General features: G+C 37.5%; 1 protein-coding gene across 4 annotated transcripts in view; it reads right to left on the reverse strand.

Moving 5' to 3' along the window:
• LOC128515813 (retinoic acid receptor beta-like) overlaps positions 1-24,709 on the reverse strand; it is a 96,738-nt gene that overhangs the window by 51,951 nt on the left and 20,078 nt on the right. For 2 of the 4 annotated variants that reach the window (XM_053490009.1, XM_053490007.1), the window contains exon 1: positions 12,303-13,035. The exons of the other annotated variants lie outside the window; for them this stretch is intronic. In XM_053490009.1, the coding sequence (XP_053345984.1) occupies positions 12,303-12,558 (256 nt within the window). In that variant the 5' untranslated portion in view covers positions 12,559-13,035. Of the gene's footprint in view, positions 1-12,302; positions 13,036-24,709 lie in introns of those variants that run through there. 4 annotated transcript variants of the gene reach the window in all.

Genomic DNA, 24,709 nt, shown 5'->3' on the forward strand with positions numbered 1-24,709 from the left:
CAATAAAACTATAAATGGAAAATTAAGATACGTCATTCTTGAATATATAAAAAGTCTTACTGTTGGCGAACTGCTGGTGTGTAAGACGGACAGAACACTTATGGAAATGGAAAATAGTCTGCTTTTGAGTGGGACACTTTACACCATTCTATCACTGATTAGTTTCCCATAACAGCACAACCTCAAGTCTTTGAATCCTTAAACATCTAAGCCTTATTTTAAAAACTTCAGCAGTTTTCAATTTCTGTTATTCAATCATTTTCAATTTGTTGCAGTCTATCCCTCTGGGGAATACCACTTCACTAGCCAGGGACTATCACAGCCACCAGAGTGGGTCATTTCAAGGTTCCCTGCTTAAAGTGTGCTACAAGATTCTTAAAGCAGGCGAATCTACCTTTAAAAAAGCCAAAAATTCTTAAAAACTTTAGTATTTCTACACTATAAAAAGGCTATTAATCTTTTTCTTAACAAGAATATTATTAAACGTATTACCAGTTGGGGTTAATAATTTAATAGATGCAGTGTTTTTGCTGTGTGTTATGGCATTTAATATTTTTTTGATTCGTCCATGTGCCATCCAGCACATTGGGCGACAGATATATGTCCCACCATGGAGATATATTTGTAATTTCTTTCAAAATAGTCAGTGCTAAAATTTAACTGTATATCAGTTTGTGATATCAATTAAGTGATTTTTCACAATACCCCCTGTGACGTGCAAAAATATTACTGAAAATATAAAACCAATCTTTTATTATGTACAACTGCTTCACAGGTTTTACCCAGGAAGCTACATAAAGCCCACTATGAAGCATAAAATCATCTAAAACAAAGCAGACACAATAACGTGATAGAGACAGAAAAAGAATCCTGAAGCGGTGTAAAGTGGTTCATTACAGGTCAGACCGTATCAGCAGACAAGACGGCAACCTGATCACACCCTGAGCTTCAGGCTGAACAGATCAGATGATCAGATTACGCCACTGTGAAGAGATCCTCAGAGCAGCAAAATTCACTTAGCCACAGCCCAACGGATTAACTCTGAACACGCTGCTTTTATTAACAAATAAAACGTAAAATGTGTTTGTCATACATGTTGGAGCAGTTCCCATGTAATTCCTCAAACAAATATTATACCAGTTACTAGGCAGCTGTACTGATAAGCTAATAAATTACAATGAAATCAAATTACACAGCTTAATAAAAATGGTTTGTAAAAAATGGAAATGAAGTTTTACAGTCTCCTCAAATATAAATGCAAAATATAAACTTGTAAATTAACTTAAACTATGAAAGTACAAGAAAGAGTCAGGAAACAAAAAGATGTCTGCATCAAATCACACAAAATAAGTTTATGTTCCTTTTAAAAGGAGCCAACATTAACAAGGCTAATTCATAAGAGCATATAAGCATGCTAACAACTCTAATAACAAACTAGCTGAGTGCTACTAGCCAAATAACATGTAAGAGACCAAGGGGATTTGATACTTAAATAACTATTAGTTGTAATTGTCTCAATTGGTACACACCATAATAATAAACCTAGCAATAAAAATAAGGAGAATTCTGACAGCTAGTTAAGTAACTAATGCTAATTAACAGATAGTTTTCTGCTAGTTTCACAAATGTTAGCTAGCATGATACCAACTCTAATGAAATGAATAGGCTGACTACAAGTAGCTAGCTGTCACAAAATGAACTGCATTAATAAATAAAAAAGACAGTAATGTGGTGTAATGATGTGGGGTTTAAATATGTAATAAGATAAAGTCAAATGTATTTGCTTTGAAACAAAAAAAACAATAAAAGTACAAATGATTGAAAATGAGAGTTAGTTTTTCTCAGAAGGTTATGAAGAAAATTAGCATCAGATTGAGTGAAATATATAGCACAAAGCGAGCAGTGTATAGTAAAAAAAAAAAAAAAATATATATATATATATATATATATATATATATATATATATATAATTAAAATAATCTTTAAACTTAATAAGCAAATAATCTTTAGTAATAATTATCAACTGACTAAATTGTAACATATTTTCATAACAGTTCCTGGTAATTATATTCTGCTGTGTGTGGGGTGTGGTTTTTGTCCTAATAGAATATTTGTCCTCAAGAAGAAATCTTGAAATGTCACTCTGAAACAAACAGACAATATTTATAACTGGGTTATTTTTTCATTTTACACTACTATTAAAAAAAAGAAAGAGTTTTAAAAGTTAGTTCAGTGTCAGTGTGTGTGTGTGTGGGGGGGGGGTATTTTGTGTGTGTGTGTGTGTGTGTGTGTGTGTGTGCGTGAGTGGGGGGGGTTGTGTGTGTGTGTGTGTGTGTGTGTGTGTGCGTGAGTGGGGGGGGGGTTGTGTGTGTGTGTGTGTGTGTGTGTGTGCATGGGCGTGTGCGTGGGCACGTGTGTGCATTATTTAGTTTATTTGAGAAAGTGTTGTCCTCGAAATGATAGCATAGGATCAAATGTCCTTACACTTACCCAGTCCTAACAAAATATACACAGGTTTTTGTGTAACATTGCATTCATCATTACCCCCTCAGGGAGGGGCGGGGGACATATTTCATATCTTGATAAGGGACAGAATTTCCCACAAGAACATGAATCTGACTGTTTTAACCTTGAAAAGATATATGACTGCTGTTTCTTTGTCTTATTAATTATCTAAAGTAATTATTACTGTATGTTTACGAACAATAAATTGTGTGTGTAAATATGTAACTGTTTGTACCTAAATGTACTCACAATGATAGAACAGGGTCAAATGTCCTTTTTTATATATAGTACAGCATTAATCATGAAGTCTATGACAGGTTCTCAGAATGATAGAGAAAACTGAAACAGTGTGTGTGTGTGTGTAAAATCAGGTTTGCTAGTTCAGGCTGTATTAGCCTCAGGCACTAGCAGAAATATCTCTGTGGATGTGTCTCAATTCTAACATTCTGTTCTGGGAGTGAAACCTGTCCCTATAGACGCTACCTATAGCATGTTACACCCACACCATACATAGAGCATTGTGAATACGTGCATATTCAAGGACAAGTCATTTCCACCTCCATGTGCGTCGTTTTTCAGTGATTTCTTTCCTTATTTAAACAAAAATATTCAAACAGCAAATCACTAAAAATACAGTTTTTGCTGGTTCCTTTGTTAGGATTTGGATTTGATTTCGGTGTAGCGTAGCGATAATTAGCTAATCATTATGACAATTTTAGACCCCTGCGAGATGTAAAGGGCTTTACAACAAAAACAAAAACAAAATTTTGTTCTTTCGGCGAATTCTATAGCGTTTCAACAATGCAAGCACAAAAGGAATGGGGTCAGTATACTAGATAATCCTGAGCTTAGCCAATTATACTTGATATCTTGTGTCCTTTTAATTTCCTCTCTGAATTCCAGGTACTTTATGTCTCACTCTTAAGCGTCTTAATATATCCAGGGTTAATTTTCTATCGGAGGAGACCTCGCAGTGACCCTTACACAATCCACCAGCTTGGATCAATTTCTCTTAATAGAAAATTATGTTTAAAAAACCAATTAATATTAAGGAAATTATTTTTCAGTGATTCCCCACTGAGTAAAGTATGCCTTGGCTATACATCATTTGGGCTAAATGCAAAATGTTAAAAAAAAAAACCTCAAAATGTATTAAATCGCATGCTGGCAAAAAAAAAAAAAAAAGTTGCATTCAGCTAGTCTAACAAGGCTGTGAGAAAACAAATAAGAAAATGAGGCTTTCTGGTTTGCGGTGAAGCTTGGGCAGCGCATTGTGCCTTCATCTCAGATCTGAGGCCAGATTAACTGAGTAAATAAATGCAGTTCGAGTCTCTAACTAAGTGCACATTGATTGTGGGAGGCTCTCGTTGCTCATCCTCTCCATCTCTCCCTGTGTTGGGATTTCTTGCAGTAGACAGATAAACTGCCATATCGATCTCGCATCACGGCCCTCCCTGACCCGCGACTCCGAGACCCATGTTTCCTCCAAGTGGAACCTGATTTAATTAATGAAGGCAGCCGGCCATCCGTTTTTATTTAAGTCAGGTCATACAGCGACAAAGAGTACAGCCGGCCTGCGCCTCTAAATCCTTTCCATCTGGACACACGATGCTCACACAGCACTCGAACATTAATTCTAATCATGAGAGACGTGATGCACTGTTCCTGCTGTACTGCGGCGGTATAGTGACGGTTTCTAAAGTGATGTGATGTAACTGAATAGTGGTAAAAAGTTTTCTTTTTAATGTAAACCATGAGTTGTTAGATGTGGCTATGAATTCAAAGTGGTTATGTCATGGTTCATAGTGCTGCCTCATGTTACCGCTTTTGTCTTGAGGCTTCGAATGGACAGATAAGAAACACCTGTTAGAAATATGATGCCGGGAAATTAAACACAGTCATCTTGGTCTATTTATTTTTAAACGCGCTTTCATCATTATTCTTTTAAAACAGGCCATGTCATCACGTCATTAATCAAAACGGGTAAATAAAATAAAATAAAAATGCATAAAATTCTGTAAACATTATACATAAATGCATGTATCTGCTGAACAATGGCATTTTTTTCTCCACATATTTATTGCCTCTATTATGGATGTTTTTACACCCTTAGGACGGTCTGATAAAATACTGTCTATTTTACATTTATTCGGATTAACGTCCATTAGCACAACATCCGCCACATCCACGCTTCCTTAAGTTTCTAACAGGGTTTAGAATTCTGATCGGAGTTTGGGACGAATAAAACAGCTTCCCACCCACACTGTGCGTATCTCATGCCACACACATCTCTTAGTTACCGCTCTGTTTCAGAATTATTACTGTGAGTACGTCTTAGCTGCCAAATTACTCTACTGTAATATGGTGTTTGCACACTGCATTACGTCCAATTCCACAGACAGATCTCAGACATTAAGCAATTTTACCCTTTCGGATGATTTCCAGTTTTATATTTCAGCAATTTTCCTGTGATGCTGGTCTTTATGTACCGTAAGTGCATTCAGTAGCCCCAACAGCATGTTCTCTAGTGGCCCAGTGGTAAACATGCAGTAAATCGACTCCTGCTCAGATCGTTGGTAAATATTTATATATACATATATAAAACTTTTATGGCGAACCGATGGCCCGAACAGGAGTCGATACAGCGCATGTTTACCACTGGGCCACTAGAGAACATGCTGTTGGGGCTACGGAATGCACGTCCATAATGAGGTTCACAAACATCATCATGTTGCCAAATAATGGTCCTAAAGTTCATTAGCATGATTTCGAAAGAGAAGATTCATCCTTTATACTACTCATTAACCTTATACTATTTATAAACTTGATAGAAAAGGGAAGCGGTGGTGGGAAAACGAGAGAGAGAGAGAGAGAGAGAGAGTTACACAGTCATTCCTCTCTATGCTGCTGCATATTTGAAGCTCACAGACAGGGGTGTGTTGGACCACCTGTGGACAGATGGAGTGCAAAAAAAAAAAAAAAGGCAGATGCACAGAGCGAAAAATTCTCTCCATTTTCTGGCCGATTACACTCCGGCACAGCAGACTGGGAACTCGGGCATGTTAACATACACATGGCTGCCATTAGACGAATGCTGAGAGAAAGCGAATGAGAGAAAAAAAAAATGCTTTGGTAAAAAAAAAAAAAAAGGCCCAGCAAAGGAAAAAACATCTCATAGCTTGTCACGCTGAACTTCTAGCCTCTGGCTGAACTCTCCATCAGGGTCAAGCAGGAAAAACACACGCGCACACTCACACACACACACCCATTGCAAGTCATTCTCTCAATGGGGGAAAGCAAACTAAAAACACTTAACGGGTATAAAAATAGCAGGAAATATATGTGATGTATTGCAAAGAGGGTGTACATTATATTTTCAGCAGTTATAAAATAAAAAAAATTAGATTTAAATATAAAATATAAATAATACCTATACGTTAAAATATAATAAATAATAAATAATTTTATTTGTAACTATTTATCAAATTGATTAAATTGTTTATTTGAATTATTTGTTTACAATTTATTATAATAATAATAAAACTTATTATTATTATTATAATTATCAACATTTGATTTAATCTGAATGTTACTTTTTTATTTAAAGAAATCATGTGTGTGTGTTTATGTTAACCTGTATTAAGCTAATCTGCTTTTCATTTGCTCTCCTCTCAGCCCACTCAGGACACGTCCTGCGTCACCTTTCCGAGCACACTGACGTAATTACGGACGGCTCGGCCTGCAAAAACAGCTTCACGAAAATAAACTGAGCAAAAGTGCACGGAAAAGGACAGGCAAAGTTTGTAGAAGTGTGAAGGAGGAAGGAACAAAGCATGGAGTGGGAGAGAGAGAGAGAGAGAGAGGGAGAGAGAAGCCACAGGCATTTCCTGGATGTCTCTCGGGGCATTATCCTGAGTTTGTTGTCATGGCAGAAGGTGTTGCAGGGAGGTTAGCTGATTTCAGATTGATTAGAAGCTGTGTTACACCCAGAAGTTCTCTTCATTTGGAGCGCTTGTTCAAACAACACTGAGCGCTTGCTCAATACTGGCGAAAATTCCACTTCTCTCCCTCCCGCTCTTTCTTTCTTTTCTTTCTCTCACGCGCACACACACACACACACACACACAAGTTTTTGTCCCTTTGGATTCACTCAGAGAGGCAACATGCAGGCAAAGTTCACGGAAAAGCTACACCAAATTAGATCCAGATTTTTCATTTCAGACTCCAACCCCCCTCCGCTGTCTGTATACATTTCACGGACCTTGATGTGGACGCTGAACCTTTCACCGGAAAGAACAAGCTAGAAATAAAAATATCTTTTTTTTAAATAATAATAATAATAAGCTGGAATCGCCAGCCGGGGAAAGTCAGGAAGGTCTCTCAGGATGTGGGGTCAAATTGACACTTTTGAAGAAATAAATACCACCGGCTAGATTGTTGCTAATATAAAATGCATCCCTTAGATCCTTGCTATCACATTTTGCCATGTTTTGACAATCACCCTGTATGTGAATTCCCATTTCGGAATGAAGCGCAGCACCACAATCTGGTGTTCAGTCTGGTGCGCGCCCCTTAAACCTTAAACCCTCCGTGACCCCTGCATGACCTCGTCTCAGTCGCTCTCCACCACTAACACAACAGGTGCAAGGCTCTTCAACGTGGAAACCATGAACCTGATGTGATAAACAGAATAGAGAAATGGAAAGAGAGATAAGAAAAGGAAAAAATAAAAAATAAAAGGGTGTTTCATTTTAATCCTTGGCGTTCTTTCCAGTTGCATTATATTGCGGCAGGTATCCGATCCGGGTGCGTGCCTCGGATCTGTCCGGACACGTCTTGTCTCGGTCCCTAACACAGTTTGAAAAAAAATATAGCAAGTGTATGGAAATCAAGCAAGCAAACATGTCCTTCTGCTAATTATCTGATTAAGCACGGCCCTATCCGTCATATACAGAACTCCATTTAATTTCCTTTGCCTTGCATTTTTAAAGCAGGCATCCCAATACGCGGTAATCATCCCTGTCCTCTGCCGCTTGGCATCCCACAGCCTCATCTTGTTTCAAAGTCGCGGCGCGGCGTTTTTCCGTCCCGTTCAGCTGTCGTGCCTGCGAAATTAACTCGGCATGCAAGCAGCGCTAATGACCTTTCAAGTCCTGCTCAAAGGTGCTTAAGCCTTCAGCAGGGAGAGAGGAAAAGAGCCTAATTGCCACCAAATCACGCACAGACAAAGGGAATGCGAGGCACTAAAATCTCACTCTAATCTCCTCAAACGCTTTCATGGGATAAAAAAAAAAGGGCACGATATACTTTCTGAGAGCGCAGAAATTGAAAAATAAGTTTCAAATAAAATCTCGGGAAACATTTCTCACTTTATATACAGTGCACGTGTCCACAGCGCCGTCTCCTTATTCCATATACTGTATCGTATATCATACATAAATACGATTCTTATTCTTGTACTGTATACTTAATGCCGTTTATACGCTTCATGTACAATAACTGCACCACACTGCAGATTTGCTGCATAATTAACGCACCTTAGCTAGCCGAAGAAGCAACTCAAACCCAAGCCCGACACGTACAGAATACTAAACGCCGAACTGAAATGCATTCGGCTTACGCAGCGTCTCCTCGTCCATCTCGCTCCTTAATTAAGATCCAAGCAATGCCGGATCTCTCTCTATAGCGCTTAATTAATAACCCGATGGTTTCTTTTATCATGAATAAATAAACATCTTTCGACGACCCTGATGAGATCCTGTTCGAACCTGTTGTTATTTAAACATAAAAGAGATGCACGGAGAGGCTCGTCTGAAGAATACAAAGGGCCCGATCAGCATTCTCTCATTCCAGTTCATTACACTACTGACGAATCCGAGCGAAGCTTTATCAGAGCAATTTACCACTGGACTCTAATGCCAACGATTTTCTAATCCATTGAGATGCAAATAAAGGCCACTTAGGTGGCATAATTGGTCAAAGTGATGGGGTACGAGAATGTTTAATGGGATTTAATCACACTCGGTTGCTTAACCAAGACACACAATACAAGTACTACGTATAATAAGCTGTATAATGATGATTGTAAGACCGATAAGTGGAAAAGTGGAATCCCTTCTCTCTCTCTCTCTCTCTTTTTTGTTATTTAACCCACCAAGAGCAGATCTTTCGGTTAACTAGGACCTTTAACATCTCACAAGTCATCTGGATCTGAACCTAACCTGTTGAAATGAAATTTAAATAGAAGGTCAAGCCTGACGGATATTCCTGTCCTCGTTCAGGCATTTGAGATTCCCACACACACATAACCGAGTGTATACTATTACACTCATCGATCAGTCTTGCAAACTTGTTGTTTTCCGTAATCATGTCATACTGCATATTTATTCTACCATTTAAATAGAACTTTTTAAAAACAAGGTCATGCAATGAAATACATCAGTAAATAAATACATTTTAGAAAAAAGGAAATGTTATAAATATGCAAGGCGCAACTTATTCACATTTAAACAGCATGTGATATTTAGAATATTTATATTTATAGTGCATGACTATTTATTTGCCTAACAAAAAAGTGTTATGATTTTTTTTTAAGCATTAATCAATAAATAACTATTGTTTACTATAATCATGCACGCACATGATTAAACTGTGCTTCAGTATTAGTTAATAATAGTTCAGTATTAGTTAATAGAATAATAACTGACGTCCTCTGAAGCTATTAATAGTGAAATGTCAGCCGCGAGTCATTGATGATATTGGATTCCGTCATAATGTCTGCGCTGACTTACTGTACACGAATGACAGGTTTACTGTCAGCGACATTACCGCTCTGATAGACCTGCGGTCGGGTCTCGGGAACGCTAGCCGGTGGACAGCTAGCGGGCGAGTGTTGAGACTTTTGTGTGATTTGTGGCTCTCAAAGCCCATAACACGTACACACCGGGGAAATAGCGGGAGCCCGCGTCTGCGCTTAGCATTATCTCAAGTGTGGTGTTTACAGTGGATAAATATAAATCAGGTAGCTAAACAAAGACTTCCGCTCGGATCCGAAGAAAACAGGCTGTCAATGTTGCATTAGCCGCGTTCTCATGGAAAAAAACAGGACCACTTCTTGTTTACAGTACAGGCACCACCTTTAGGGCCAATTATACACCTGAATCTTGTTTTATTTATTCCAACATCTCTGAATATACAGTACGTTTCTGTCTGGGTCCTGTGGAGCAGCGAAGAGTGAAGGACTGTAGCGGATGTGTCGAGTCGGGTCGGGTCGGGTCAATGTCCCAGCCGCACGGGGGTCAGGGCGCAGACATGGAAACATGTGCTGAAGTTCTTAACAGACACGTTTACTAGAGACTCTCCAGAGTTATTTATCTCTATCTGTCAAAGTGAGCTAGTGTTTGTCCAATGTGATTTGTGCACCTGCAGGTGACGAACATCGTGACGGTTGACACACGACCTGCCTCGTCTGTGCAAACTTCAAATACTGAGCATCTTAGCAGTCTCAGTCAGTGCGCTGCTTTCCTTACAAATTCCATATTACAGCTCATTCCACTGTACTGTATTACAGTATTAGGTAACACCTCTGCATACAAGCAATAAGGAAAAAGTACACTCGGATACCTTTATTTCTGAGAGTGTGAGGGTCTGGAAATGTGTGTTAAATTCTAACTAACACTGAAAAGTGTCACGATTCACTAGTTATCACTTAAAGACACTTTTTATGGTCCTAGATTGGTAAAGATAAATGCTCACTGACATTAAGTCTCTCTTAGGAAAGGCAAACAAGGGGATGAAAATGTTGGTATAGTAATGTGATGATGGTATATTTTTCCCATTTTTTAAATTTTTTTTTTATAATTATAAATGTTATAGCTTACAATTATGGCTTTATATTTTTTTATATTCTAATCTATGTTAGTGTGATCTAGCATGTTGAAGGTTCATTAATGCTCTGGAATAGATTATGTTTTTTTCTTCCATTGTTTTTCTAAGATTTCACCCTTGGGTATTATTTTGCTGTCTAGAGCGTGTCAGTGTGTCCTTTGCACGTACACATCGGCAGAAAAGCTGCCTGTCTGTAACTTATGTTTAGACTATAAAATGTCCAGGTTGCCTTTACACATGCATGCAATAAATAATCTACTTTATTATATCTTAACTTTTATCTTACTCCTAATGACACTGAAGGAGTTTTGTGGTCCTCCAGAAAGATTTCCAAACGTATCATTACATGTACAGTACATCAATTTCCTTTAGTTCATTCAGTTCAGGGTATTTAACTTTTTTTTTGCAGCAGGAGCAGAGGTGTGTACTGTGTGTAAATGCATTTGTGAAGTACAAAAGGTTAAATCAGGACACTGAACACTTCCTATTTTTAGAAAAAAATATATTGTATTTTTAGGCATACAGAACATCCTTGTCATAATTGCTCTCTCACTTATGATGAACATTAGTGTTGTACATGAAACTGTACTTTAAATCTGTTTATATAAATACAGCCAATAATAATGGTTATATTATATTATATTATATTATATTATATTATAATAGACTGTGTGTGCACATTTCTGGTAGATATCTTTTGCTGAAAAAGTCTTTTCAGACAGTTTAAAGGTAGAGAACATAATATCATTTATTAAAGATAATTATTACGTATATAGACATCAAACCAGGCTTTAAATAGATAAAATATGATGAATTAATATATATATATATATATATATATATATATATATATATATATAAAACTTTATGAGAGTAAAGCAGCAGGAGGGTGAGTGTCAGGTGAGTGAGTAGTTGTGAGTAGTAAGTTGTTGGTGTTATTGTTTTTGTTGTTGTTTGCCTAGTACCTGTTATTCTTTGATAAGAATTAAAGATTTGCTGATCAAAATGCAGATTTATAATTCATAATGTAATCAATCTTCTATAATTGCTTTGGCAACAATTTAATTTTTGTTTTTATACATTCATGCCAATAAAGCCTTTTTGATCTGATGTTATTTATAATGTAACCAATCTGTGTGGAAACAAAGTAATTTTTGTTTTTATACATTCATGCCAATTAAGCCTTATTAATCTGATCTCATTTATAATGTAACCAATCTTTGTAGAAACAAAGTATATATTTTTTATAAATTCATTTTAATAAAGCCATTTTGATCTAATGTTATTTATAATGTAACCAATCTTTGTGGAAACAAAGTAATTTTTTTAATAAATTGATTCCAATAAAGACTTTTTGATCTGATGTTATTTATAACGTAAACAATATTTGTGGAAACAATGTAATATTTTTATACATTCATGCCAATGAAGCCTTTATGATCTGATGTTATTTATAATGTAAACAATCTTAGTGGAGACAAGGTTTTTTATACATTTATGCCAATAAAGACTTTATGATCTGATTTTATTCATAATGTAAACAATCTTTTTGGAATCAGTGTATCTTTTTTATACATTTGTGCCAATAAAGACTTTTTAATCTAATGTTTTTTTTTTAATAATGCAACCAATTTTTTTTGGAAACAATGTACATTTTCTGTAACGTTTATGCCAATAAAGCCTTTTTGATCTGATGTTTTTTTTTTTTTTTTTTTTTAATAATGTAACCAATCTTTTTGGAAACAGTGTACATTTTCTGTAACTTTTATGCCAATAAAGCCCTTTTGATCTGATGTTATTTATAATGTAAACAATCCTTTTTTATAAACAAAATATATTTACATTCCTGCCAATAAAGCACTTTTGAACAGTACTGAGTAAGTGTGTGTGTGTGTGTGTGCTGGACCTACAGTGCGCGCTGCGCCGGTGCCGCCAGTCTGTGTGTGTGATTCCGCTGAAACACGCCTTGAGCGCCTTCTCCTGCAGCATGCACGCGGGACTCGAGCCGCACAGCTCCAACATCTGGCCCGGACTGGCGCTGCACAGGTCCAACATCTGTCCCGGGCTCAGAACATCCATGCAGTCGAACATGGTGGAGCTCGTGTGCTTGACGCGGTCCTCCTTCAGTGCTTTCCGATTTGCAAAAGTGCGTCCAAAAACTCCCATGGAAGTCTGCTCCAGCTTTGCTCGGCTCAGTCCAGCACGAGAACTGGGACCATTTTCACTCCTCCTCCTCCTTATTCCCCTCTTCTTCTTCTTCTTCTTCAGGAAAATGCATGCAACAAATGCAACGTAAGTGATTCCCAAATATGTGCGCGCGCGCACACACACCCCTCTCTCCGTGTCTGTGTGTGTGTGTGTCTCTGTCCTCTATCCGATCAGATGTCTATATTTTATAAACAAAGCAGCTCGCATCTCTCCTCTGCTCGATGGATGACGAATGACTTCTCTTGCCTCAGCACAGCTCATTTCCTACTAGATTCTTTCTTTCTTTTTTTTTCCCTCTCCTTTTTTTTGTCGCACGGAGTGAAAGATTGGATTGCTTAATGTATGCGAGTGAACTCTGCATGAACCCTTCCCAGGCTGCTAACCTTCAAATGACCCGAGCCGCTCTGACATCACCAAGTTCTCACGCGAGCTTTAAAAACCCGCCAGCCTGCCAGCGCGCGCCGACACACACACACACACAAAGAGTGGCAGCACGCTCCTTCCTTAAAAAAAATAAAAAAATAAAAATAATAATAATAAATGAAGTATCACTTTTATTATTTTGGATTTTTTAAACAAAACTTAATGGTGATCCCCCCCCCCCCTCCTTCATCTGGTTTATTAATCTCTAAATACACAGAAGCCCTGATATACAGTTATCTGTTCTTTATGATAAAATTAATATACTGCTATTTGTTTATCCACCTCAATCACTCATTGTCTATATCACTCTGGCCGGCCTATCCCAGGAGACTTAGTTAACAAGGTGGGGTACACCCTGGACAGGGTGCCAATCCATCACAGGGCACACACACACACACACTTTACTAACGCCAATTCGCATTAGTCCTTGGACTGTTGGAGGAAACCGGAATACCCAGAGGAAACACTGAGACACCGTGCCGCCAGAGTAAATACATTTTTTTTAGTGGAATAAAACCTTGGCTCAAAAAAAAAAAAAAAAAATATATATATATATATATATATATATATATATATATATATATAAAATATATTTTATATATATATATATATATATATATATATATATATATATATATATTAATATATATTAATTGTATATTACTATATATTACCATCAGATCATAAAGACTTTATTGCCATAAATGTTACAGAAAATGTATATTGTTTCCAAAATGTTTGTTTACATTATAAATAACATCAGATCATAAAGGCTTCATTGGCATGAATGTATAAAAATATTACATTGTTTCCAAAAAGATTGTTTACATTAAAAATAGAATCAGACCATAAAGACTTTATTGGCATAAATGTAAAAAAAAATACTGTTTCTGAAAAGATTACTTACATTATAAATAACATTATATATAAACACACCAAATACCATATATATATTTTTTATGATGAAATTAATTACATTAAATTACATGCTGCAATTTGTTTATCCAATACAAGAGAATCAGATAATTGGTTAAGGCTCATGGGGGGAAAAAACACTTTTGAAACCTAATCATAAAAGAAAGAAATGATCCGGACATTTCACTATACAAGGTGGTATCAAAAAGGTTTTGAGATTAGTATCTTATTCCTTACTTATTTATAATTTATTATTATCTGGCAAGTAGGGTGGGTGCATAAGTTCTCTGACAATCATTGTGCACAAATTGCCGAATGGTTTCAACATTTTTGGGGTTGAGCTCGTTTAAGGTCTTCCTGATCTCTTGTTGTCTTCTAATGATGTTCTTCTGCTCTTGGAGCGTGCGTGCAACTCAAAACACCTCGAACAACTCATAGCAGCATTTGCAGTAAATTTGACAAATCATGTCTCTATGAGAAAATGTACCCATTTTTGACCCAAAAATTTATCTGCTCTTTGTTTTAAATTGTTGTGCATGATGAAGTAGCAGACATGTAAAATAATGCTGTAGACATCCAAAATACACAATAATCTCCTATGAACAGTTGATATTGAGATGTGTCTGGTACTTAGTATAAGGATTTTAATCTAAGGTGCTGTTAGTGGGCGAATTTAGACCCTGGTAAGTCTAACACTAAGTGAACTTTTATTCGTTCCTCTGCAGCAGAATTAAATGCTGCTCTTTTTTTTTGCTGCTTTTTTTTTTTTTTTTGCTGCGTCTGCTTAATTAATGCATATGCTTTCCTTAATTATGTAATTCAATAAGTGTTATTTAATACTTTGGAATATACATAATTATTAAAAGAAAGAAAAAAAGGAAAGAAAGAACATTAAATTTGAAGGTGTGCCCAAACATTTGGCTGGTTTGAGGAAACCAGAGCATCCCAGAGGAAACGCATGGACACAGAAAGAAGATGTGAAACTCCACTCCGCTACCTGAGCTCGGGGTTGAACACTAATCCCCTACATTCCATTTATCATCGTCTCATCATCTATACCACTTAATCCTGTATACAGGTTTACTATGGGGTTATATATTATTTATATTTATTTATTTATTCCTGAATTTAAGTAACTGAAGTAAGCTATAAACAGGAGTGTTTTTTGCCAGATCATTATCATCTACACTCACTTTTTTATAGCCATAAAATGCAATAAACATTACGCTTTCAAGAGCATCTAAAATTAACTTAAGGTTGTATCATCTTAGAGTGATTCTTTCTGACCATAAAGGTTTGGACTTCATTTAGGATCGTGACATACGCTAACAGAGAGCGTTGCTTATTCACTCTCATGCTGCTCTGACACCAATTCGCTCAGCTAGTGAGAGATCAGTGAAAATCAGTGCTCGTAGAGTTACATACTTATAAAAGTGAAGTGAGGTTTAACAGTACTCTCTAAATGAGAAAGTGGAATTGGGATCCTGTTTCGCTTCTGTGAGAGTGAGAAACCACAACTCAAGATGATTTCTTTCTTTCGGTCAAAGCCGCTTCTCCGAAATCTCGTGCAAAATCTCGTGCCAGGCCCGGGGCCCAGACTCTCAGGCATCCTAATGGCAGCAGATTCCAACCTCCCTGCCTATATTGTGTGACACAGATGTGTGAAGAACCACATTTGTGCCAGTATTTATACCTCAAGGAAAAAAAGACATATTTGTAGAAAATACGTTTTTTTTGCAGATTTACAGTCTTATGCAAAAGTTTAGGCATCCTTTGATAAATAATAATAATAATAATAATAATAATAATAATGTTTGCTAAAATATAGTGGATTTTTTCAATTTCCAAGAAAGACTGTGTTTAAATTTTTTTCAATTAAAAAGGGGTGCCTAAACTTTTGCATAAGACTTGACCTGTGTTTTTTAAATATATTTTTTATGGTTGGAAAAAAGTACTAAACTAGACGGATGATGAACCATAGATTCATCCACCTTGACTTCCAACAATAATAAACAATAAGATTATGTTCGGGATATCCACCTGACTGCACTAATGTACAGTGTATCATATCATATCATATCATATATCATATCATATCATATCATATATCATTTAAGACAGTGGTTCTCAACTCCGGTCCTGGAGGACCACTTCACGGCACAATTCTTTTTGTTTGTTTTTTTCAAAAGGCTCCTTTTCTCTGCAAGCTTTACCATTTTTACTCTTATATCTGACAAGAATGTATATTTACATAATGGTATGCTTTAGTTTACAGAGCATCATAGATGCTGTTCTTGCTCTGCATGTGAGAGGAAGTCACCGCAGGACAGCATGACTATCCGAACATCACATTAGCTCATTCTCCGGCCCCGTGCGCGCCGCCAGAACCTCTTATGACTTAACAGCTTACACTCTGTGCCACGACAACACGGCACGGATTTCAGAAAACAATTTTTCAGCCACTGGAGTTGGTTAGTGTATAATTTATGTTGTTACAGTTGAGCTGTGCTGTAACCCCTGAAGTGGTGGGTTTTACGTCTTATCTTTGTGTATGAGAGAGAGAAACTGAAAAGATATGGTATGAGAGGTATGTGCTATAAATGTCCTGTAGTAATAAAAGTGAAGTAATATAATGGAAGAAAAAAGAAGTATAAGGTCCTTAAAAAGGTCCCCATTACGTACAGTATGTACTGTACACAGTATACGTGCATTGGTCTACTATATTGGAAAGATTGTAACATATTCTACATGCATATAAATATTATCTACACACTACACACTGCTAGTTGTTTGCTGGAGTGTACTTCGTATAGCATACTTCGCAGATCCGTTTTCGAGGAGAGATCAATCCCCCCGTGGCTAATGAATAATGGAGTGGTTTGACAGAGAAGCTGAAAAGAAAACCCCAACCCCTCTCCCAGCTCCGCACACACTAGCCCTGACCCCCTGCATCCCTCTCACTGTAATTCAAGCCCTGTGCACCAACACACACACATGCACAGACTCCTCCTGAACGCACCCATTACCGAGCCCGAGCAGGTAATGAATCCACCTGGAAATCCACCTGTAATTAGAAAGCGATAATGAACCGGTCCATCGAGATAAGACAGGTTCTGGCACCGCTGCCTGTTGTCTCCGTTCTTCGAGTGCCAAAAATCGTTCGAGCGCGACTATAAAGAGGGCTCCTGATCATTTAATAAAGCTGGACGAACCTGACGTCGTAGTCTGGAAATTCATTTAGAGCAGCGGCATTTGATAAAAGCAGCGACGAGTCTGGGTCTTCGCCCGGCTTTGATCTACAGCAGGCATGGCATTAGCTAGTCCGGCGAGCCAAAGAGTCTGGTGCGTTTATCTCAAAAAAAAAAAAAAAAGGGCGCCAAGGAATTCTTACCTTTCGCAGAAAGTGACCATTTCATGTATAAAGCAGATAATGAGCAGTCAATCAGTATCAGTTTTCTGAAGAGCAGAAAAGTGGACAAAAGATTCCGTGAAATGAGAATCTCAGCATGTTATCCTAACCTGGAAAACGCGTGAAGGTGTCTAAATGATTCCGATCAACTTCACTGAGATCTAGTAACTCATTGTTAGCACTAACAGCTTCAAGTTGAAGTTAGCGCAAAGTGAGTAGCTCAGTCAAAGCTGCACGAAGATCATGTGTTTTAAAACTTGAAGAGTTCTTCCTATCGAGCCGGAGCGCTGTACGGCTTTCTATATTTAGATAAAAAATCTCATCCCGGAGAAATCTGAGCCTGAGAAATCTCCCTACTTTATTGTATTATTGCAGATTATGGCTTTGGAATTTCAGCTGGTGTTTTATAACAGTTTTCCTTATCTCTGATTCTACGTTAGTTGAGAATTCAGCTTGGTATAAGAAACTGATTGATAGCTACTTTTAGCAGGGATTTATTAAACAGCGTCCAGGGGTGCATAAAGCAGATCCAGTAGCTATTATAGCTATACACTACCTGGCCAAAGAAAGTCACACACTATGAGATTTCATTCACATTTAGCATTGATTGCACACAATGTGGTGGCCAGTTCATGTGAAAATAATTCCTCATGCTCCCAAAACCAATCTTTCACAATTTATGCCTGTGTCATCCATTAATCAGCTGAGCTCATTTTATTGCCACATAACATTACGAACCAAGACCTGACCAACTGAAGCAACCCCAGATCATAACACCACCTCCAGAGGTTTGGACACTGTGCATGATGGGTGCATCGCTTCATACGCCTCCCTTCTTTACCCTGACGCACACATCACTCTGGAATGGGATCAATCTGGACTCATCAGACCACATGAACTTTTAAATTGCTCCAAAGTCCAATCTTAACAAATTCAAGTCTTTTTTTTTTCTTAGTCTGGCTAATAAGTGGTTTTCTTATAGACACGCAGCTATTTAGTCCCAATTTGTTCAATTCAATTCAATTTTATTTGTTTTTTTACATTTTCATTGTCGCAAAGCAGCTTTACACAATCAAAAGAATTATTTAAGTTTGTATGGAATGTGAATGTGTATGAATCAAAATGGTCAGATAGTCCCTGATGAGCAAGCCGAGGGCGACAGCGGCAAGGAAAAACTCCCTGAGAAGTTTGGAAGCCTGTCTGGGAATTCCAGACCTGAATTATCGAGCAACTGGAGCCAAATCAAGTCCTCGGAGAAACAGCTGTCAACATCAGTCGAGGGCAGAATCGTCTTCATGGGAGAGTGAAACCGTCCCCAGATACCGGACGCATCCCAAAGACACAAAGACGCATCCCGAACCTATGAGCTCTCATGACATTGGGTGTGTATTTCACTAATAAACCCCAGCTATCGTTTTTACTGTTGATTTTTTACCATGCAACTTCACCACGTGTTTAAGTGATCTCCATTTATGATTTAGTTTTCAACCACAGTTCTTTCATAAAGTTAACAGTTCATCACAACCTTCCAGGTTTTCATATTGTATTGAACCCAGTTCCAGGAATTTCAAATCTCCTTGATTGATTTCTTTGCTAGATGCAGCCCAATGATTTGACCCTTCTTTCTTTTTGGTCAGGCAGTGATTTATGTATTTTGAATGGATTTAATCCAGATCTTAGTATACTGAATGCTAGTAGAGTTATAAATAATGACAACCTTCTTGACCTTCTGTCGATGGAAGATCTACAAATACAAAGCTCTAATAATTATCTACAACACATTAATATGCTTTTTATCTTTCTTTAAAATGAAACCAAGAGCAGCCTGATGCGCTGTCGGCCACATAACACTTCAGTACATTTAATTGAAACCAATTAATTCAAAAGTACAAGGAGCTACAGTACAACAAAGGGAAATCCACAAAGTTTTAAGCACATCTTTGACCTCTCCCTCCTTTTCTCTTACTCTTGTTCTCACTCTGGCACCCTGCCCTTTTCCACTGCAACATTTTCTCACTTTCTCTACACGTTCTTAGTCATGTCAGTCCACAGCTTTGTGATTTCTGCATAGCTGAAAAAAGCAGAAGAGCAACAAAAACAGACGGAAGTCCGCTCTGCTCCGACATGGCTGAAGCCTTGTCGACCCTTTGACCCTCTCTTTTCCTTTTCCCATTCTTACAGCAGAAGGTTTTCAAGCTGTTGTCATATAAATCTCATTATGAAATATCAGTCACATGTACACACCCGTTTTTGGTTTTCCACGCCTGATATATACAGTAAGACCACATGTCAGATTAACAGTAAGTACTATGGTTGTTGTAACATACTTAAGTGGGGAAATAAAAAATCTCACCAAATCCACACAGCTCTTTGGAACAGTGATTCATGCAGTAAGGTTAGTCACATGTCACTGTTTTTTTTCCCCAGCACTACAGTATTGGAAAGTCCTAATGTACAATTCATTCTCAAGCTGGTTTAACTTTCCAAATTATAACTATGGTCACCAAAATTAAAGTTTTGTATCATAAACGTTTTTGGTACATAAAGGCCAATCATGCCTGCCTGCCATATAATGCGAGACCGGTATAAGCTGGGAAACTTCAATCATGGGATGTTACTGATTTTAATCAAGCTCCAGGTATTCTTTGCAGTACTTGCATTTGGCTTCCAGCCATTTCCACATGTTTGGGCCATTAAAGGAGTTCCTGGGAGGCCAGCATTACAGATGTGAAGCAGGCAGTCCTATCATGGCTCCGGTGCACTGAGGAAACTTTCTACCGTGATGGTATCTAAGCACTAGTGAAACGCTGGGATACATACATTAGTGTAGCAGAGGATTATATAGCGAAATAAGGTCTCAGTTTGACTTGCGCAATATGGTGCTATTTACAGTTATCTCATAAGAAAAGATTTAATGTTAGTTTATATTCTGTTATTAAACACACCAGTTTCTGACCTATTTTTCTCCCTACTTTGCCCTCCACCTGAGTCGCGGCCATCTGTGCTGTCTGGCGAGCGACTGAGGTCGCTGCATGTGCACACAAACCGGTAGCTATTTAGAGCATATGATAAACCTAGTATGATCGGAAAACATCTACCTAATTTAAGCTTTAAAGTTTAGTAATACTAATGCAAACATAACAACAACCACGGTTTATAAATCCCTGCTAAGTTAGCAAATACATAATGTATGTATATTTGACAACATATACTTATTTCTAAGCTATTTTACTGTAAGTAAAACTTTATCCTTTGATGAGGCTATGCTACTTGATGTAAAATGGTCACTAAATAAGTGCCAGTAATCAACAGGGGTCCATCTTTGACCAGGACTAGCCTGTGGAAAACAATTTTTTTTAAAGGCATTCCCATGCATTGTGTGAAGTGTTCAAGTTGTGCAGTGCACCTGGGTGGCGATGGCTTTTGGGAGGTCTTAACACCCTCAAAAGACAAATAGGTTGTGCGGGATGCCCGGGTGGCAATGGCGCTGGGTGCTTGGGCCCGCTCATCATTGCTTGCAACTATATTGTAAATGTAAAAATCTTTTTACAGATAAAAGTTTTTTTCTACTGTAAATTGTTCTACATTTCTAATTTGTAAAAACAATCTCTTATTACATACTTTATATTCTTATTGGAAAGCATTTCACTTCATATCATACTGTGTATGTGACAAAAAAAATCTGTTTTTTTTTTTTTTTTTCAGATTGCCAGACAAAATATTACTGGTTTGGTTTTGGGTCTGAATTAATGGAACATATCATGAGGCAGGAGTAGCTAAGTGATTAAAGCATTAGACTATGGATCGGAAGGTCCCAGGTTCAAACCCCACCACCACCAAGTTGCCACTGTTGGTGCCCTTAAGCAAGGCTCTTAACCCTTAACTGCTCAGATGTACGGTATAATGAGATAAAAATGTGGGTCGCTGTGAATAAGGGCGTCTGCCAAATGCTGTAAATGTAAATATTATGAACATCATGTAAATGTGTAATAAGGAGTTGTTTTTTTTTAAGTCACAATCAACAATGTAAGTTTTATGTTCAAAGTTCAACTAAAATTCTGAAATCTCAGAAGATAACTCGGCTCAACAACAAAGAAAGGAAGTGTAACTGTAAAAAGTGCAGAGATTTATGAGAAAGCCTGGAGTTCTGGACAGGTTCTTTGCACAGGATTCCCATTACAATCTCTTGGGTTGTGTTGCATGGAGGTGGAAACTTGCCAGTCGGGAAGAAAGAAGAACAGAAGGGAATTTATCGGAAGTTTAACTACTGTAGGAAGCGCTTCAGGCGTCGACTAGTTCCCAAACTTCAGTTCTTTCATAACTCATAGCATTAATTATGTAGAAATATAGAGTAATGAGTTACAATATAGCTAAAGTACAAAAATAAACAGTGTTTACTGCATACTCAAACGTACCATACTGACGGCCGTCCACTATAATGACCATAATGACTTCTGACATCAAACCAATTCAGTTGTGTTCAGTCTGTAAATAAGAGTCATGGGATGAGCACAAGACAGTCTTTAGGATTACTGTAAATTGTGTTTATCCCTCAGGACCTTCACATATCGTTCTAGTGCATCCGTCTGACCTCATACATTCATGCTATTTATAGAAACAAAGTATGTACTCATAACTTATATACTGTACGATTGTTTTGTATGTTTAGTATTTAAAATCATCCATCCATCCATCCATTTTCCATACCACTTATCTCTTGTAGGATTGTTGTGGGTCTGGAGCCTTTCCTGGAACTCAGGAAACAAAAGGCAGGAAACACCCTGGATCTGGATGGGGTGAAACTTTGGAAATGGCAATCAGCTTGGGACTGTGAAGGGAAACGAGTACCCAATGGGGAACCCACAAACCATGGGGAGAACTTGCAAACTCCATGCAGACAGACAGGAGGTGAGATTGAAACCCCCAATTCTGGAGGTTTAAGGTGTGTTCAGTGATGGTTCACACCTGAACCATCACTGCTTAAGTATCCGTTTGGCATGAATAAAGGATGGAACTTAACGGAGAAATTCAAAATAATATCGGTTTAGCCACTCCTTTAGCAAAATATATTCCTGTATGCCTTTTTAACCTCTTCTTCATTCATTCATTCTTTATACCTGTACCTGTCTGGTTAGGGTTGGGGTGATGTAGGCCAATCAAGAAGTTTGTCTACATTTCTACCTCTTTGTTTTGTAGGTGTTAACCAGACATGTTCATCTTACCCTACCCAAGCCAGCTTTATGGTTGAATCTAAATTGAAATAGTTGCACTTACGTACTGTACTGTATACCCCACCGTTCTAAATAAAGTGACACTGTAACTCCAAGTCACATGGCTGCACCTACACGTGTTTCACTACTACATGATATGGATCTGTGTGAAGCTGATTTGCCTAAAGATAATAATAGACGAGAGTGTCTGTGTGTGCGTGTTTGTCTGCGTGAGTTAGGAGGGAGACCAATTAAAACATGGCAGGAGCAATAAACAGAGCTCATTTCGAGAGGGGGAGGCTTTAAGCAGCTCCTGCAATGGCTCCCAAGCCGCAGATTCGGCTCAGTGTAGATGGCGTAATTACACTTCAGGCTAAGTGCTTTAATGGGACTTGCGCTATTGTTTACACGTACCACCCATACAGACCTTGCCAGAGCTTGATAGGCTGGCACCAGTGTGTGGCCTATATGTGTGCATTTTGATATTGGTGTCATTTGTAAATAAATTTAGTTGCATAGAAGCTACATGGATTCAATTTTCATTTAATCCGAAAAACAACCATAAAAATGTGATCATGTGTATCTGTGCTAATTCTTTGCCTTTGTGAGCCTTTTGTTTTTTTTTGCTGAGTCATGCTTGTATAGTCGGTTAAAATGGAATAAAATTCAGAAACATGGATATTTAACTCTATACTGCACAACCCCAAGCCCTATATATATATATATATATATATATATATATATATATATATATATTTTTTTTTTTAATATATAGGGATATATATTAATACAGTTTTATATATATATATATATATATATATATATATATATATATATATATATATATATATATATATATATATATATAAAACTATATTCTGGCACTAAAATAATATTAGTTTAATGCTGGTGAATTCGCTGTGCTCTCAAACCTGAACTAACAAAACCCTAATCATGAACTTGCTCAAACGATGATACCAGAAATCTCCAAGTCTTTAACCTATAATTCTAAAAATAAACACAGATTTCCCTTTTTTTTATCTCCGAAATTAAAGCAGCGACTAGGCAGCTTAAGATGATTCCCAATAAGTGAATTTATTAAACGTGTTCTTCACCGTTATCTCTCTCGGCTCGGCCTGGACTCACTGGTTTTAAAAGCTGCGGTAATAACCAGAGCTCCATTAAGTGTTGGGAATACAGCAGCCTGGCGCATAATGGCCAAACACAGCAGACTAATTCAATCAACCTGACCCATGGGCAGCCTAACTGCATCACCGTTAAGCATCTTGATTTTATCAGAATTATCGAAAATGACAAGTGAACTTAACGTGAACCAGGGAGCCGGGGTGGGAGCCCAGTATTGGCATTTCTTAATCTAGCCAGGCTGGTGCCAGAAAATCAATAACTCTCTCTGTCTCTCTCTCACACTCTCCTCTTGTCTACAAGTCTTGTCAGGCCTGAGAGAAAATTTAGGACTCCAGAAAGCACGAGAGAAGTTATAGAGAGTGGATAAAGCAGGAGAAAGAGACAGCAGATAACTTGATAGAAAGGAGAAAAAAAACAGGCTAGAGGAGAGCACTGAAAAGAAGGATGATGATGATGATGATGAGGAAAGAGGAGAGTGGATGAGAAGAACTGAGAATGGAAAAAGTATGAAATGATGAGAAGAGTAAAGAGGATGAGAAGTGAAAAGGAAAGGAGTGCTGCAGTGATCAAATTATGGAGGAAGAAAGTGACGGAAAAACAGCGGGAAAAAAAATAAATGAGGCAAGGCATGTAAAAAGAATTGGTGGAGGAAAAGAGATATAGAGGAGTGAATCAGAGATGGAAGGATTGGGGGAAAAAAAGAGAAAAAAAACAAAAGAGGAAAAGGAAAGGGTAATTGTGAGAATGCGAGGTAAAGCAAGTTAAGTAGAGAAGAAGACATGAGATGAGGAAAGAAAGACTATAGGAGAGGAAAGAAAAGAAAAGAACCAAGATGAGAGTCTGAGTTGAAAAATTGAAAATTTTAAATATAAGAGAAAAGAAAAGAAATATATTAGATTATGAAATTTTAGATAAAAAAAAGAAAAAAAAAAACAAAAGGATGGGAGGAGAAGCAACCAAAGTAGAGCAGGAGACAGGCGACATGAGGAAAGGTGAGGAAAAGAGA

Source organism: Clarias gariepinus, chromosome 28, assembly GCF_024256425.1.
Source record: "Clarias gariepinus isolate MV-2021 ecotype Netherlands chromosome 28, CGAR_prim_01v2, whole genome shotgun sequence".
NCBI lineage: Eukaryota > Metazoa > Chordata > Actinopteri > Siluriformes > Clariidae > Clarias > Clarias gariepinus.